The 16643-nt window shown below is 47.6% G+C and overlaps 1 protein-coding gene across 1 annotated transcript; it reads right to left on the bottom strand.

Annotated features, from left to right (window-relative positions):
- Positions 1 to 6906: 6906 nt before the first annotated feature.
- On the bottom strand, positions 6907 to 13938 carry SHISA2 (shisa family member 2). Its single transcript, XM_082701288.1, has 2 exons — positions 12609 to 13938; positions 6907 to 9132 (listed from the first exon to the last, which is right to left on the bottom strand). Exons 1-2 carry the CDS (start codon positions 12940 to 12942, stop codon positions 8579 to 8581), a joined length of 888 nt encoding a protein of 295 aa, XP_082557414.1. The 5' UTR covers positions 12943 to 13938; the 3' UTR covers positions 6907 to 8578.
- Positions 13939 to 16643: the final 2705 nt, after the last annotated feature.

Raw genomic sequence — 16643 nt, 5'->3', positions numbered from 1 at the left:
GTAACCACATGGTGAAGAAGAGAAGTTATTAAATCATGTGAGTTCCTGATGCTTCTCAGTAAAGGATTGCTGAATGAATATCGAACCTTGGATTTTCAACAACTGAGTCTTTCTATTCCAAGACACCTTTTATTAGGTATAAATTTTCTTAAAATTAAAACTAATACAAGAATACTTGACTGGGGGGCGCCTGGGTGGCTCAGTGGGTTAAAGCCTCTGACTTTGGCTCAGGTCATGATCCCGGGTCCTGGGATCGAGCCCTGCATCGGGCTCTCTGCTCATTGTGGAGCCTGCTTCCTCCTCTCTCTCTCTCTCTCTCTCTACCTGCCTCTCTGCCTGCTTGTGATCTCTGTCAAATAAATAAATAAAATCTTAAAAAAAAAAAGCAACAGATAATGAAAAATTATTTTAAAAATACTGGACTGGTTAAAAAAGGAAGAAAATGAAAAAATAATAACAGCCATCACTACACATCACCCTTAGCCTTCCAATTTGTTATCAAGAGAAATTGTTTTAAGATGGCTCTAGTGACTTCAAAATTTTGCCAACCTCCCATAGTTCTGTTGGACCAAATACCTAGAGTCAACCTTTGACAAAAATCTAGACAGAAGCAGCAAATATCATTTTTACAGAGGTCATCATGAGAAGGATCTAAGAACAGAGCAAGCAGGCCTAAAGTTCTATTCTGTCTCAGCCATCGTTAACTGTCAATTTGAAAATTTTTGTAAGCAAAGAAAAATCGGCATGCTAATCCTCATAACATCAAGTTCATCGGATGCTACTTTTCAGGAAATGTGGCATTGCCTTGGTCTAAGGACATCTCTTATTAAATTCCTTTTGAAATACTTAAAATCTTTATGTCTAAATACATTTTGTATCTCTGCCAATGTTACCCACACACGCATGCGCACTGTACACAGGCAGTGTGCTAGGCTCCAAGGGGTCATTTAGAACTGAAGCCTTGGTTTCTATCCTTGAAAAACTCGTCATCTAAGGGGACATGTACACGATTCAACATGGTACCAAGCGGCATGACGCAAGGGTGCCAGCAAGTGCTGTAAGAGAGCAAAGAGGAATCACACCCAGAGAGTGTGAAAGGAGCAGAGAGCCGCTCTGTCCCCTCCCCAGTATCTACCGTTCTTGGTTCCCGTATCATATCCCAGTCTCAGGATTATTGGAAAACTTGCAAACAGAGGAACAACAAAGGATCAACAAAGAGTGTGGCTAGGTGAGGTCTTAAAGATAGTTTAAAATTTAGCCAAAAAAACCCTCACTTACATAAAACCAGAGCCTCTAGAAAGCAGCCTACAGAACCAGTACCATGTTGGGAGAAAGCTGAGGTAGCCATCACTGTCCTATTACATCACTTAGTCCACACAACTGCCCCTGAGCGGATGTGATGGTGAATCCCATTTTGACCAACCGAATCTTCGAAAGGGGTCTTGGCTTGTCACACGCTTGTTACGGGTGGAAGAGGAACCCGAATCCAACTCCCACTTCCTCCCAAGCCCATGCTTTATTTACCTCTAAGAACTGTGCTAATAAAGGGGGTCTCCTAAAAGATGCCTGCGAAGTCCCCAACAATGCAGCTGCCCAAGGACTTCTCTTAAACCCAGCTGCGATGGGACATATAATTTTTATTTTTGCCTTGAAATGAGACATTGGAAGTACTCCCACTTCAGTCACCAACTTGATACACAGGTGTTGTAAGTAGATTGATACCTTTGCAACATACACGTCAGAAAGATGAGGAAAATCCTAAGAGCCATTTGGGTCACACAGCACAGTGTCAGCTTGCGAGATGCCAGTTATTGACTTCCTATCCCCACCCTTCCAACCCTGACCCCTGGTGCTGTGGTGGAGCAGCCAAGACCCTTGTCTGCTGGCAGTGCTAGGATCTGCCAACAGGGGGCGCTAGAAGGAGCCTGAGAGGCCGAGACAGTAGAAGGGCAAGGGCCTGCCTGTCCCCAGACCTGTCCGTGTCCACGGACACAGCCTTCACCCTGGCGGCAGCTGGCACCAGTTTCCAGCTTCAGGAAAAAAAAAAAATTGGCATTCCCAGGACCAACCATATTGTGTCCCCTCCGTGGGGTCCGGGACAGCAGGTACCTCTCTCTGAGCATGACAGGGCCTTTCCTTCAAGCATCTGGATTCCAACACCCCCAACTTCTTCCCTTTGTTCCTTTGGCCTTAGGGGGTAGTAACTGCCTCAGGTCATCACTAGCTCTGCACTAAAGAGGAACGGCAGCTCCCTTCAACAGCAGTCACAGCACAGAGAGAAGCCGAACACAATAGAGCACATGTTGTGTAATCCCATTTGTGTGAAGTTCAAAACCAGGCAAAACTAATCTATGGTGAGAGAGATCACCTGAGCGCTTCTCTTTGACAAGAACTATCAACAGGATTCTTTCCGTCTCTTGACCTTGATGATGGTTTATTGAGCTCTACATTTAAGATTCGTGTGCTTTCCTGTGTGTAGAAAGTGATTCAGTGTGTGTTCCTGACTGAACCCCAGTTGGTTCAGAGAGAGGCCAACTAGCCAACTAGAAAGGCTCCGTAGGTACACCCAAACCTAGTGGCAATAGAAGGAGGAGAGAAATCCTGTGACTCTTCAAAGTAACAGTGCAGAGAAATCAGACAGGCCCCGTAGGGCGTCACGAAGAGTGGTACTGATTTAAGGGTCAGAGAAAGCCAATCCTGTGCAGGTGTCTTAGGGAAACTAAAAACACTAAAAATACAGACTAACCCAGGTGAAACCGGTTATTGAAACAAAAATAAGGAAAACCTCCTAATGTAGTTCTAAGGATCTGTCTGTATTTGACATACTTTGTCAATACAAATTATGTATCCTTTGTATTGGGCAGGTTAAAAGTATCTGAAAAGAAATTTAATTATATGTACATTATAAATACTGATCAGATGCTGCTAGTGCTATGGTATATGTTCTTTATCTCCACACCAACCAGAGAGGGTAAGGGTTGCTGATGCCCTTTCCCAGAGGGCATTCTGAGGTTCAGACGGGAAAGTTTACGTTGAAGGCCACACCATCAGTGGTAGAAATGGGTTCTAACTTGGGCCCATCCAGCTCCAGAGGAAGTGCTCTAGAACCAGTTACAGCTGAGGTGAGGAGAGGTGATAGCTGCAAACCGGCCCCAGATTTAAAAAATCAGTCAAGAGTTGAGAACAGAGTCTTGGATGAGATAGCCTCATGTAATAAGTTATTGCTGTTTCAAATGTTCCTGTGATCATTCTGCACACATATGCATACACACACATGTGGTAATTTATATACATGTTACAGATGGCAATCAGTCTTCTACAGCTATTATGTCTACTGAGTAAATAATGTCTTGTGTAGCCTATGATTTTTCCTACATGAAACGACCTACGCTTCAGGATGGTTGAAACTGAGATGCAACATTTCTGTTTAAAATCCATCTTAAGGCTGCCACCATGCACTTTCCTTCCTTTTATCATCCCTCATTTAAGAGTGCTTTCTTGAAAACATTAATTTTAAATTTCTTGTTCTTGATTGGAGTCTAGTTCCTTCAGTTTGAGGCATAAATGTGGAAGGCATTCTGAAGACTTAACTGTGAAATACACAATGACCCTCACTGCCCACTCCCTCCTTTAAACTGTAAAGTTATTTCAAAGTCATGTTGTCATGGAGCCCTGGGGTTATAACAGTCAAAAATACTGAACTTCTTGGGTAGGAATCACTGTTTCCCTAGGGTTTTATTCTCCCATTTCTCGCCGATAAAGGATTCTCTCCGGAAGAACAGAGGGCAAAGAAAAAGCAAATGCAAATCACGAGTTAAAAAATGTTTACCTAGCGTATCTTTAATTTTCAGGAAAAGAGTTAATAATTTCTAACTCTTTGTCATCTCTCCCGACAACCCCTTCAAAGCACTTGAAGTCCAGTGACATTCATGTTTCCAATCAAGAGAAAAATTTCAGAAGGCAAAGAAATTTTCTATATAAGTATTTTGGAATGAATAGGCTGAGTGAAAATAGCTGATCTCCGGCTCTTAAAACACACACACACACACACGGAGAGAGAGAGAGAGAGAGAGAGAGAAAGGGCGAGGGGTAGCAGGGTGGAAATGTCCTCAAGGCTCTAGCATCTGAGAAGGAAAAGAAAAGGAGGATTAAGGTTGAGTGGTGAGGAATGGTGTTCTCATTTGTATGCATGATTTATTCCTCCTTGCAATATTTAGGCTGCTCCTTTTAAAATTGAAAGGGGCTCTAAAAGTTGAACACAACTGGGCAGGCCTCTGGGAGCCCGCACCCCCCACCGTCCCCCTACCCCGTTGTTAAGCCACTGTCCTCCTCCCTGCCTTGAGCTTCCTCCACTCAAGATTATACAGCTTCTTCAGGTGCTTTGATTTGTCTCCTGCTCAAGAGGCAAGGGAAAGAAGCAGAATGGGGAAGGGATCATAGGTTTTAAAATCCTAGAAAGTTCCTTTAGTCATTACCCATTACCGTTGATCCATTATTTACTTAGCAGTCCAGGAGAGCAGGCAGGTTCCTGGGCCACTCCTTGTCCATCCTAATGACTGACAGGGTTAGTCGGATGTCTCTGTCTGCCCATCATAATAATCCCTCTCCCCAAATTCCGACAACCTTCTCCAAGCACGTAGCTGGAGCAGAAGTCTGCCGTGGACAGTGTAGGAAAATACACATTACACATTTTTATGGGGTAGCTCTGATGGAGGAAGCCCAGGCTGAGTTAGTGAGAAGGCTGGATGCCCAGGTCCCTTAAACAGAAACAAACATTCCTTTTAAGCATTTGAAAAGCTGAAGCAATGGAAAGCCAGCTTGCTGCTCATTCATTTAAATGGCTTTTAAATGAATCACTGCGGGACGGTCCGCATGGTAGCAGACAAATGTGATTTGCAGTAAACACAGCCTCTGACGCAGACAGGGAGTCCTGTGAGTGCTGTTACCGGGAGGGGGCCAAACCCTTCCCTGCTCCAAATGTGAGCACCACTGACACTTTTCTCCCCTGTGTCCATTTGTGGACCTCCACACTACCTTTCCTCACTAGCTTAGTTCCAAAGGTCATGGTTTCTTCAGCTAATACTTCTGAAGGCAACGGAAACCTGAATATGTACCCAAACAAGGAGAAAGGATCAGCCATGGAATTCGTGAAATAAAACTGTGCAGTCTGGGGACGCCTGGGTGGCTGTTGGTTAAGCAGCTGCCTTCAGCTCAGGTCATGATCCCTGCATCCTGGGATCGAGTCCCGCATCGGGCTCCTTGCTCGGCAGAAAGGCTGCTTCTCCCTCTGCCTCTGCCTGCCATTCTGTCTGCCTGTGCTTGCTCTCTCTCCCTCTCTCTCTGACAAATAAATAAATAAAATCTTTAAAAAAACAAAACAAAACAAAAACTGTGCAGTCTGGAGAAAAATGAGCTCAAGGTAAGTTTAATATAGGAAATATAAGTCAAGCATCTAGGAACATAGAAGTGGAGTGCTAGCCTGAAACTGGGAAGACTGCAGAGTAGGTAGGTCAGACCCATTTGTCTTAAGGGTCTTCTTGCCACTTTGGATGTTGGTATTATTGTGGAATTGTACTTTTCTAGCCGCAGCAGGAATGACAGGAGATGCTTAGTTTCCCTGGGGCCCTTAAATGGACAGAAAAGAGCTGGCTAGTTTCTTCTTCCTTACAATCAGAGGGTCTGACTTTCTGTCCCACACTGAGAAGTAGAGAAATCCCCAGAATCAGCATAAACCAAAAGTTTAAAGAAGAAAACGTACAGCAACAAACTATTTTCCAATCTGTAACTGCTCCTTTTAAAATTTTATTTAGTTTTTACCCCCAGCTGACTTTAAAATATTTCTACAGGGCACAAACCACACCTTACAGATTCTGAGTTTATCATAGTAAGGAAGGTATCCTTAAACCAGCTGTCTGACCTTTTACACTGACAGCTAAATTTCTTGAGTTTTAACCAAAATTGAAACGGTCTGAGGGTCCTTCCAGTGATGTTTATACTTTTAGAAAGACCAGGTAGCACTAAGAACTCATTTAGTAAAGTGCACTTATGCTTTAATTGAATTTAATAGCAGAAAAGAGAAGCAAGCACTCCCTGGTCCTTCCATGTTTAAGAAAAGGCTGTGGAAAATGTCACAGAGGGACTCCTGCATCAGGTAAGGGTGGGCTAGATCAGGGATGGTTGAGCTAAGCCCAACAGCCAAATCTGCCCACTGCCTGGTTTTCATGGCCCAAGAGTTCAGAATGGTTTTTACACTTTGAAATTGTTTGGGGGGGGGAGGGAGCCAAGTATTTAGTGACATGTGAAAATTTTATGTAATTCACACATTGGTGTCCATCAGCAAGGTGTCGTTGGAACATGGCAATGCTCATTTTTTTATGTGTCCCCTATGGCAGCTTTTGTGTGACTGGTAGAGTTGCATGGTTGGTGGAGACCATGTGGCCTGCAAAACCTAAAATATTTCCTCTCTAGCTCCTTCAGGGGGGGTGGTGGTGGTGGTGGTGTGGGGGTGGGAGGAGTGGGGAGTAGTTGCAGTTTGCCAGTCTCTAGGCTGATTGATCTCTGAGGTCCTTTTCACTTCCACATTTCTAGGAATTTTACTTCTTTAGATAAGCGAGGATCCTCCCTCAAAGAGAAGGGATGGAACATGCATTAGCCACATAATACAATAATCCCAAAAGACCGTCTCTTTTGTGTTGTCAACACTTCCCACGGAATACATAAAATAATATCCATGCCTAGAATATACATATAAACTTCCCAGATATTGATTACTTTTAAAAGGTAAGCTTTTCGTTCTAGAGAATATTTATCACTTTTTTGCAATTTTATGATGCTAACAGTCTTAACAAGCCATCTGCAGAGTTACCAAGTAAAATAAAAAATGAAAAAAACCCAACTCCCTTGGAATTCATACCATAAAATATTTATTAAGTAAAATGATGTCCCTGCCTGTTATTTTAAAAGATTTGGCTGCGCATCTCTGTTGATACCGCTTACCAACAATGCTTTCACATCACTCAGTCATGAGAGAGAGGGAGAGGAAGGACAGATAGGGAGAGAATAGGCTAGACAGAGGATGGATGGATGGACGGACGGACGGATGGATAAATAAACTGCAGGTATAAACATGTGAAAGACCACACTTTACAATGTTTTAATTGCAAACTTCGGTTTTGCCAGCAGTTGGAAATTTCTTGCACACACTTAGACTTATTTCTTTTAAGTAAACAATACACAGACTCACTTGAATTTCATAATTCAGAACATTAGTAATGAATACAGTGCTTGCTGAGGACTAAAAGAGAGAGGAAAACAAAAACTAACTTTGTGGGGGAAGAAAGGCAATATCTCTTTGAAAAGCTTTTCTCTTGACTCAACAGTCCCCACTGCCTGAAAAATAAGCCATTTTGATAACAAGAGTATAAAAAGCCTTATGATTTGCAAAGTAAATTCTATTCGTGGTTTAAATTTCATCCCAAGTCTCAGGTTATGGCTGAGAAGCCAGATGAAGCATCTTTGTAAAGCATTTCTTTGACTTTTTATAGGGAAACAAGAAAATGTTTTATCAGATCTAGGCAGAAATGCTGGTCTTCATTTCTAACAGTAATTACTTGCGCACGGTACTACGGAGACGTGGAGATTCGAAAGCCAAAAAGAATGAATGCCAAGCCATACCACGGTAAAATTCAAAGTAACCCGGAGAAGCAGCAGGTGAGAGTTTATGATTTCAAAATAAAAACATCTAATTGCTTCTTCTCAGATGTCACTGTGAAGTCAGCAAATTAGAGGGTACTATCGAGAGTGAGATGAACGGGTGTATTACTACACCAGCCGCTCCTTCCAAGCTTAAAATAATCCCAGAGTTCTGAAATGCCATTAGTTAAGTAACTATACAATTTCTTTCGGTCTCTTTTTAATGTAGAAAATCACTTTGTAATAAGATCTCTACACAAGGTAAAAAAAGCACAAAATAGACCCCCCCAAAAGCACAAAAATAGACAAAATATATATATCTTTTTACAGTGAAATTAAGATGTGCCTGGGAAACACTGAGATCAAGGACTAATCTCAGGGAGTTCCAACTGGCTGTCCTTTCATCAGAGTTCTGTTCTTTAGGTCTTCCCCTGAAACTTGGATGCTTGTAAGAATCTTCCCCAGGTCAAGGGGAGGGAACAGGTGTTCTGACCTGTGTTTGACCTTTTCAAAAAACAAGAAAGAAACACTAATGAAGATATAATAAAACCCCTTAGCCTACCCAGTTACAAAACTCCTCTGACAGCCATAATTCCAGGGCACTTAAGGCCTTGATCTGTCACACAACCAAGGGCAACAACACAGTCATCTCCAGTTGATGCTTTTTTCCATCATAAATTGATCATGCGCTGGGATGAAAGGCAGGCAGAAAGGCTAATTCGGGAAGAGACGTTTTCATACACTTGGGGGCCAAATGAAGTCAACCAACAGAACGGGGCTGTCTGCACCAGCAAGGTGGGAGGACTTCCTCTTAGAGAATCATTTCCAAGTTCACAGCCTCCCTGGGCTCCTCGGGCTCGTAAAGGGACCCGGCCGGCACCCCGAGTTACACAGTCACAGCTGGGTACATCTTCTGTTCACTGTTAGTGTGCGGGAAGGGGGCCTGGATCTGCCGGTAGCCCGTCTGCAGGCTGTCCAGGAAAGGGGGCACGGGGGTCATAGGCACGGAGTCATGCTGCACCGTGTACCCCACATATGGGGGGTGCAGGTACTGCCCTTGATGGGGCACAATCTGGGTGGCCTGCTGACAGTTCAGCACAGAGAAATTTGTGGGCATGTTGACATACACGTTGTTCATGGTCCCCTCGGGCAAGCAGCAGTTGGTCTGGGACCTTGTTGGGGGCGCCCGGGCCCCCGAGTTGGCGCTGGAGCTGGAGCTGGCCGCCGTGCTGGACTGGCGGGAGGAGGACCCTCGCGAAGTGCTGCCGCTGGGGATCATGGGGATGGTCTCCATCAAGCGGTTCCCTCCAGGGGCGCGGCTCTGCTGGGGCTCCTGCTTGGGCCGGAGACATCTGCAGCAGCAAGCAGCCACGAGTGACCCCAAGATGATGAAGGCGACAAAAACAGACCCAACGATGAGGAATGGCACGTAGATGGGGACTAAAGGATAAGAAAACACATTGTGAGGATTTACTCTCAGAATGCAGTGAAAATCGGTGTCTGGCAGCAGGATCCGTAAATGAGCGGCGGCCACACCCACAACTACGCAACTGGTTCCGGGGCTCCAGTGGCTGGGCAGGTCTGCGTGCTCATTAGCAGCCCACCACACGCACCGTCCTTCATCAGGTGCTTTGGAAAGCAGCTAAGGCCCTACAGGGAGAGCAGATCAACGCCCCCAAAGCAAAACGGCTAACATTCACAGCTAGGCTTGCCAACTGCAACACTGGCTGAGAACAATGTCCAATTTAGCACAAATACGAATTTAAGGTTTTGAGACTTCTAAGGTTCCTATTATAACTCAACCGCCTGAACTGCCCTAACAGATAGTTGTAGGATCTGCATAGAAGTGAATTTTATTATTTAAGAACCTCCCCCGCCAGAATAATATTCTTTGCAAACCTCCTTTTGTCACTTCAGAACTGTTCTTTTTTTTTTTTTTTTTCCACAAGCAAATAAATAAAAAACTGAGGGGCGCCTGGGTGACTCAGTCCGTTAAGCATCTGCTTTCAGCTCAGGTCATGATCTCAGGGTCCTGGAACTGAGCCCTACGTGGGGCTCCCTGCTCTGCAGAGAGTCTGCTTCTCCCTCTGCCCTTCCTGCCCCCTGCTTGTGCTCTCTTTCTCACTCTCAAATAACTAAAATTTTTAAAAATAAATAAGTAAAAAATTTAAATCCAGCCGTGACCATTTTCAAATCTGTCATGTAAGACACAAAGGTCAAAGAAGGGTAAAAACCAAACCAAACCAAAACAACAACAACAAAAACCCCAAAACACCTGTACACTCACTTGCCTAGCTGAGCACTGGACCTTGGGCTCACAGCGTGCGCCATATGGTGGAAAGGTGAAGTGACTTATGGAGAGAGAAGCTATTCCAGGCCGCAGATGACCATGAGGCAAGGTACCAAGAATGAACGTTGGGTGCAACAAGACCCAGGAAGAAGAGCAGCGCCTGTGCTCAAGAAGGCCCCCAGGCAGAGCCAGGGCGGCTGGGGTGCAGCAGTTACACCTGAACTTAACAACACTGGGCTCTGTGGGCAGAACTATAAAGCCTGCAGACCAGAGAGCGGTGGGCATCATCTTTAACAAGTGAGGTGTGTTCTGAAAAATAACATGAAAGTTACAACATGAAATATGAAAATAACAACTTTCCTCTAGTTGATAGTTCCATTTTTACACATTACTGAAAACAAGCTTCATGGGGCTGGCACACTAAGGCTTTTGGAAGCTAGACACACTGGCTGATGGGGGCAGAGAATGGGGAGAGAGGAGGCTTCAGAATGCCTCAGAGCCACTTCTGTGGACTTCCACCCTGTGTCACCAAGAACCAGTTCTTTGATATGCTCCTGCCCATTGTCTTGACTGTTTGATTGGAAAATACAGAAGGACGGGAACTAGGGCTCCCCAGTTCTGGCCAAGCCCAGGGCCAGTGCAGTGATAGGGTGGCACTTGGGGAAAAAAGCCCAGTTCTCTTGCACCTCTGGGGTCAAATTCGTGAAAAACCCTTGGACTGTCTGCTAGAGCAGCAGCCTTTCTAATTATGCTCCTTTCCACAGCTCTGATATTCCCGACGGCAGTTTCTAGAATACAGTGCCACATGGAGACCTGGAAGATCATGCCTTGTGAAGTAAGACATACTTTACAGGGCATTTCATCAAAGACTGACATCTGATGATTTCCTAAAGCTTCAGTGCCGAAGAAGAAATACTATATTTATGTGATGCCCTTTTCTCATATGGGAACACTTGCTCCAAAGCCCACAGAGCCTAGTGGATCTTCAGATGATGGGACTGTTCTAATCACAGGCTAGCAATAATGCACTGGAGCAGTGGGTGCAGGTGATAAATATTTCATTCTTGAAATTAAGATACCAGCCCTAAATAGGTTATTAGGATGTAAACAAATAAAGGTTAAAAAAAGAAAGAAAGAAAGAACACTCCAAACATTATAGCAGAAACTAAACTAGCTGGAAGCAGGGTAAGTCCACAGAATGAGTTTTGGGGAGAAAGAACTGTTCTCCTTCCAGGATTTTTAATTGGGAGGGTTAATGACCTTCTGCGCTCCATAAATTCTCTTCACTGGCTGTGGTCCTTCTTGACTGGAGAAGTGAGAGGAATGGAATTTTTAGGAAAAAAGGCTTCAAAGTAGAGTGAAGAAGGCACCCACACACAACACACAGACTCATGAGAAGTTGGCTGCCTCCTGATGTGTCCAAAATCAACCCAACTTTTGAGAGACCACTAATGAGACCAACTTAGATACATCAAGGTAGGGTTCTGTCTTTGGCTCATTTCTCAAGGCTCTCGTCAACCACTGTATACCGCTGCAACCATGAGCTGGAGGATGAAGGCAGCAGCTTTTCTGGAATTATTACGCTCAGTTCTCCACTCTTCAGATTCAAGGCAGCAGAACAGTAGGAGTAGCTTGCCCTTCAAATGCCAGCCTGCAAAGGTAACAGCACTGAAGAGAATTGCCGCTTATCAGGCCCCGGAGACAGTTCTGGAAACTCAGTGCCAAAGCTCAGGTAGCTTAAACCCCGGCTTGGGGTGCTGGTAAAAATCCTCTCCTTCACATAAGCAGCTGCAGAAGGAGGAGACGTCCATTCCATGACCTGTTTGCCATTTAGCCAGGTGCTAAATCCTCCCTCCCATCCACATATTGGGGTAGACCCTCAAGGGAGGCTGTCTGTGAGGTTTCTGAAGAATGGTGGAAGTGGACGCTATCAAATTCATTCCTGAATTTGTTTATGTTGCCAGCTCTGGCTTTGGCAACTTGAAAAAATATATAATTTTAAAAAATCAAAGCCGCAAAGAGCAAGCTTGGACACGGCTCTAATGTCACACCTACTAAGTCTGACGTGGTCAGGAGAATTGTCCAGAAACCGGAGAGGCTTGCAGCCCAGTGTTCAGAGGATGAGAATGCCCGGGGTTTGGCAGAATGCATTACCCACAGGAAGGCCCTGAGGAGCTGCCTGCCTTCTGGGGAGCCTTTATGAACGGAAGCGCCCCCCCAGAACACCCTCTGGCTGGGGTCGCGCCCTCACGGCTTTCCGGGGTACCATCAAGACATTTGCCCTTATTAGAAGTTGGACCCGCGGAGACAGTAGGTATGGGAGGGAAAACAAAGGTCCCTGGCCAAGAGGAACGCGGCGCTGTCTGCACCCCACACTGCCTTACGTATGTGATTTTCTTCGTAAAATCCAAGCCAACCCACTCTGCAGGTGACAGATGGGGAGACTGAGGGTCGGGACGTGAAATGGTGCTCCACTTCGCACGGAGTTAACTGCTGGGCCAGGATGCAGACACCACCTCCTGGTCCAGGACCTTCTCTGAAATTCCCGTGCTCCTGATTCCTTTCCCGTCAGGCCCCGGCAAAGCTAACCTTCCTCCCCTCTCCCGCCCGGACCCGCCTGCCCTACCTGCCGAGCCGTCTGGGCCGTCTTTGTCCGCCCGGCCGGGCTCGCCGGCGCCCTGCTGGCGGTCGTTGTCGCAGCCGCCCTGGTCCAGGCGCGCCTCGGCGCTGGAGCAGCAGTAGCGCAGCGCGCAGCTGCCGCAGCAGATGGTGGCGTCGCCGCCGTCGAAGCGCTCGGGGCACTGGAAGCCGATGCGCCAGACGCCCTGCGCGTCCAGCCAGCCGTGGCAGTACTCGCCGCTGGCCCGCGCCCCCGCCGCCAGCAGCGCGGCCAGCAGCAGCTGCAGGAGCGAAGCGGCGTTCCGAGGGGAGGCGGCGGGCGAGCGGCGTCCGCCCCACATGGCACCACCCTGGGCGCGGGCGGCGCGGTTCCAGGGGGCGCAGAGAAGTCTCCGGGAAGTCGCGGTCCCGGCGACCCGGCTCTCAGGGGTGCGGAGGCCGGGACTTAGACGCCCGAGGGTCCCTTCCGCGGCGCTCTGCAAGCCGCCCTCTGCCGCGACGTCCAGTCCTAAGCCATCCCTCCCTCGGCTGGGCGGCCCGGTCCCTCGTGGGGCTGTCTGGAGAGCTGGCACTCGCTGATAGAACTCTCTGGGCGCAGTCAGAGGGGCCGCGGAGCTGCCGTCCCGCAGCCCCCGGAGGCTTCAGCCCCGACGGGATCCTCCCCGCGCATCCCCGAGGGGACGCTCACTCCCGTTGCCGACCTGAAGCCAGGTCGCGGCCGCAGACTTTAAGCCTCGGCGTCCCGCGCACGAGTTGGGGAGAGTCTCCCCTCCTTTATTCCCCTTTCGGGCGGCGAGAAGGGGCCGAGAAGGCGGGCAGCGCGCTCAGGGCTCCCGGCAGCAAGTGCAGCGGCCGGCCGTGCTCAGCCTCCCCAGCTCCGAACTCGGTCCGCATGGCTCCGGCCGCGCCGCCCGGGCAGCGCTGCCCTGCGCGGGGCTGACGGCCAATCCTCCCAGCGCACGCCGCCGTCCGGGACGCGAGCGACCGTCCGGGACGCGAGCGACGGTCCGGCGCGCCCCCTCCGCCGCCGCCCCGGGAGCCTGGCTGGCTGGCGGCGGCCGCGGCTGATGCTGGGCGCGGGTCCAGGCGGGCGGCTCGTCCCCGGCTCCCCTGCTCCGCCTCTCCGGCTGCAGCTCGCTCTCACGGGCGCCGGGCAGCCTCCGACCCGCTCTCCCTCTCGCCTTGGCCGCCGCTTCCCTCGGGAGGGGCGCACCGATGGGAACCTCCCACGGAAGTTTCAGTCCTCAGGGCTGCGGAGGAAGCCGAGCGCGAGCAGTCCCGACGCCCGGCAACGAGCCAGCTCCGACTGGGCTCGCCGTGGCGCCGCGCGGCACTCTTATTAGGGGCCGGCGGCTCCCGGGACGCGCATGCGCGCTGCGCGGGCTTCCCTCCTCCCAGGGACGCCGGGAGTCGCCGGGAGCCTTTCACCTTCCGACGCCGGTGGGGCACGGGCCACGGGCTCGCATGGGCGCGGGAGAAAACAGAATTCAGACGATCTGGGCCTCCCTAACGCAAGAACGGCGATCATGGTTATGAAAGCAAACTAAGCTGGCTTATAGGAGATCCTCGGCGTTCGATCTGATTGTCAAAACTTCCCCAAGGAAGGATTAGAATTCCTTCCCGTTTTACAGCCGGTGAAATTGCCACTCGGATTAACTGTCTCTCTCCACTTCCACCAGCTCGTGCCCTGGCCACGGCTGGTCACAGACCACAAACGTGGATGCCTGTGGAAGGGTTCGCACGCCTGGGCCTGCGTCTGGTGGGCTGTGTCCCGGCTTCCGCCAGGTGGAACAAAGAGACTTCAGGAAAAACATTATAAATTTGGCCACTGCCTAGATGATCTGTGTCGAATTTTCTCCTTCCATATTTGGCCGTGGCGGTTTACTGGGTTTAAGCAGAAAGGTGCCTCCGTTCAACATTTGGCCTTACGGGTGCAGACAGCTGCAGTGAGGAAGAAAACAAGGTTCAGACAGACCCGAAACGCGGCTTTGATGAAGGAGAAATTAATAGCTTCTCCCTTGCGGAAGCTAAAACAACAGGTGCTGATGCTATTAAAGCAGCAGTGATTATTTTTAAAAGAACTAGTGACCCTTCCGACACGGTCTGGAAGTCAGTGGACCTGATATCTCGGCCCAGCCCTACCAGTAAAGAAATACTGTATTTTGTTGGCCTCGGTTTCCTCCTCTTCGAGGATGTGATAACCGCTGAAGTCCCTTCCAAGTCCTCGACTGTAGAACACAAGGCTATTGCATTCATGGCAAAGACACTGCTGTTCAAACAAGCACTAGGCACTTGTGTATGCCTGGGAAATGCACAGACTCAGGCGTGGTTGATACTCTTCCACTCAGCCCAACAAAATGAAATCAAAGGAAAAAACTACCCTTTTCTCTACCCCCAAAGAACACCTCATTCTCTCTCTCTCTCTCTCTCTCTCTTTTTTAAGAACACCTCATTCTTTTCAATAAGGCTCTCTCCAAGAATTGCGTTTAATTTCATGGATCTTGGGAGGTTATTTTCAGCTTCATAAAATTATGAATTTTAAATGCACTGGCCACCGAATTTTCTTAACCCAATATGTTAACAAGATTTCAATGTCAAATTATTCATTCAACAAACACATTACAGTCTTACAGCGGTATCACATAAGTATACTGTTCTCTGTTGGGTACTAGGGATTCATGGAGAATCCAGATTCATGGAGAATCACGAACATCCCCTTCAAAGGGAGCTCAAGGTCTCTGGGGCAAAGCAAATTGGACAGAGAGAGAGTTGAATAAACAAAGATGATATAAGTCTGATAAAAACTGTGACTGGTGGTGTACTGAGTCAGTTTAAGCACATAACCTGGGGGTGAGGAGGGTAGGGAGGCCAGAAAAATCATCAGAAGAATGGATTAAATTAGACCAGAAGAAAGTGAGGGAAGACCCATTTATTTCAGGTTAAGTCATTTTCTTATTAGCTACCTTGACTGAGGGCTTATTCTGTACCCAGCCCTATGCTCAGGTTTACATGCATAGCCTCATGGAATCCTCACAACAACCCTATGAAGAAGACAGAGCCACTATCCTCAGTTTACTAGTGAGAATAATTTGCCCAATCCATGCAGATAGAAATTGTCTGCTTGCCTGGACTACACCAAATTCTGGCCCACTCCACCACACTGCTGGCCCCCACAATCTCCACTGCCATCAGCCCGGGGTTAACTGTGAACTCCACGCCAATCACCAGATGCTTAGGTATCATTATTTTCCTACAGCACCATACATTTATTAGGGTGCTGTCTACAGGGTTAATACCTGACTTTCTTTTTTTCCCCTTTGGAAAAAAAAGTGAATGAAAAATAATTATACATTTCTCCAGACAGTACCTATACCATACTCTTCTTCCACTATCCAATTATCCTCTTCTCTAAAACACTGACTACTCTTTCTTTATGAAGAAAGCAACATTGAGCATTTTCATATTGGAATTAATTGGGTGGACCCAGTAATGCCACAGTTCCAACACAATATCTTTTTCCCAAACAGCTCACAGTTTAGTCACTGTTAGTAAACTTGGAAGTGCAGAATTATGAATGAATTCATGGTCTTTTTTATTGTTGTGTTTCTTTGTTGCTTGAAAACTAAGGAATGGCCGGGCCCCTGGGTGGCTCCGTTGGTTCAGTGAAACCAGCTCTTGGTTTTAGCTCAGGTGGTGATCTCAGGGTCCTGACCTCACGGTCACGAGATGGAGCTCTGTGTTGGGCTCCGTGCTCAGCTAGGAGTCTGCTTGTGATAATTTCTCCCACTCCCTCTCCCTCCTGCTCATCTCCTCCCCCACCCATTCATGCTCTATTGCTTTCTATCTCTCAAATAAATAAGGGAAATCTTAAAAAAAAAAAAAATTAAGGACGGGCCTGTTTCATAGTTACTTTCCTATGGTGGTTGATTGTCCTCAAGGCTCAGATCCTTTAAATCACTCTGTGCTCCTCTGGCTTGTTTTTACTTTTAATTTCTGTCTCTAGTATGTCATATTAAAATTTTATAAAATAAGATGCCAAATA

The sequence above is a fragment of the Mustela nivalis genome (genome assembly GCF_964662115.1).
Source record: "Mustela nivalis genome assembly, chromosome: 15".
In the NCBI taxonomy this organism is placed as follows: Eukaryota; Metazoa; Chordata; class Mammalia; order Carnivora; family Mustelidae; genus Mustela; species Mustela nivalis.
Note: the sequence above shows the minus strand (reverse complement) of the source record. Positions and strands in the feature narration are given on the sequence as shown.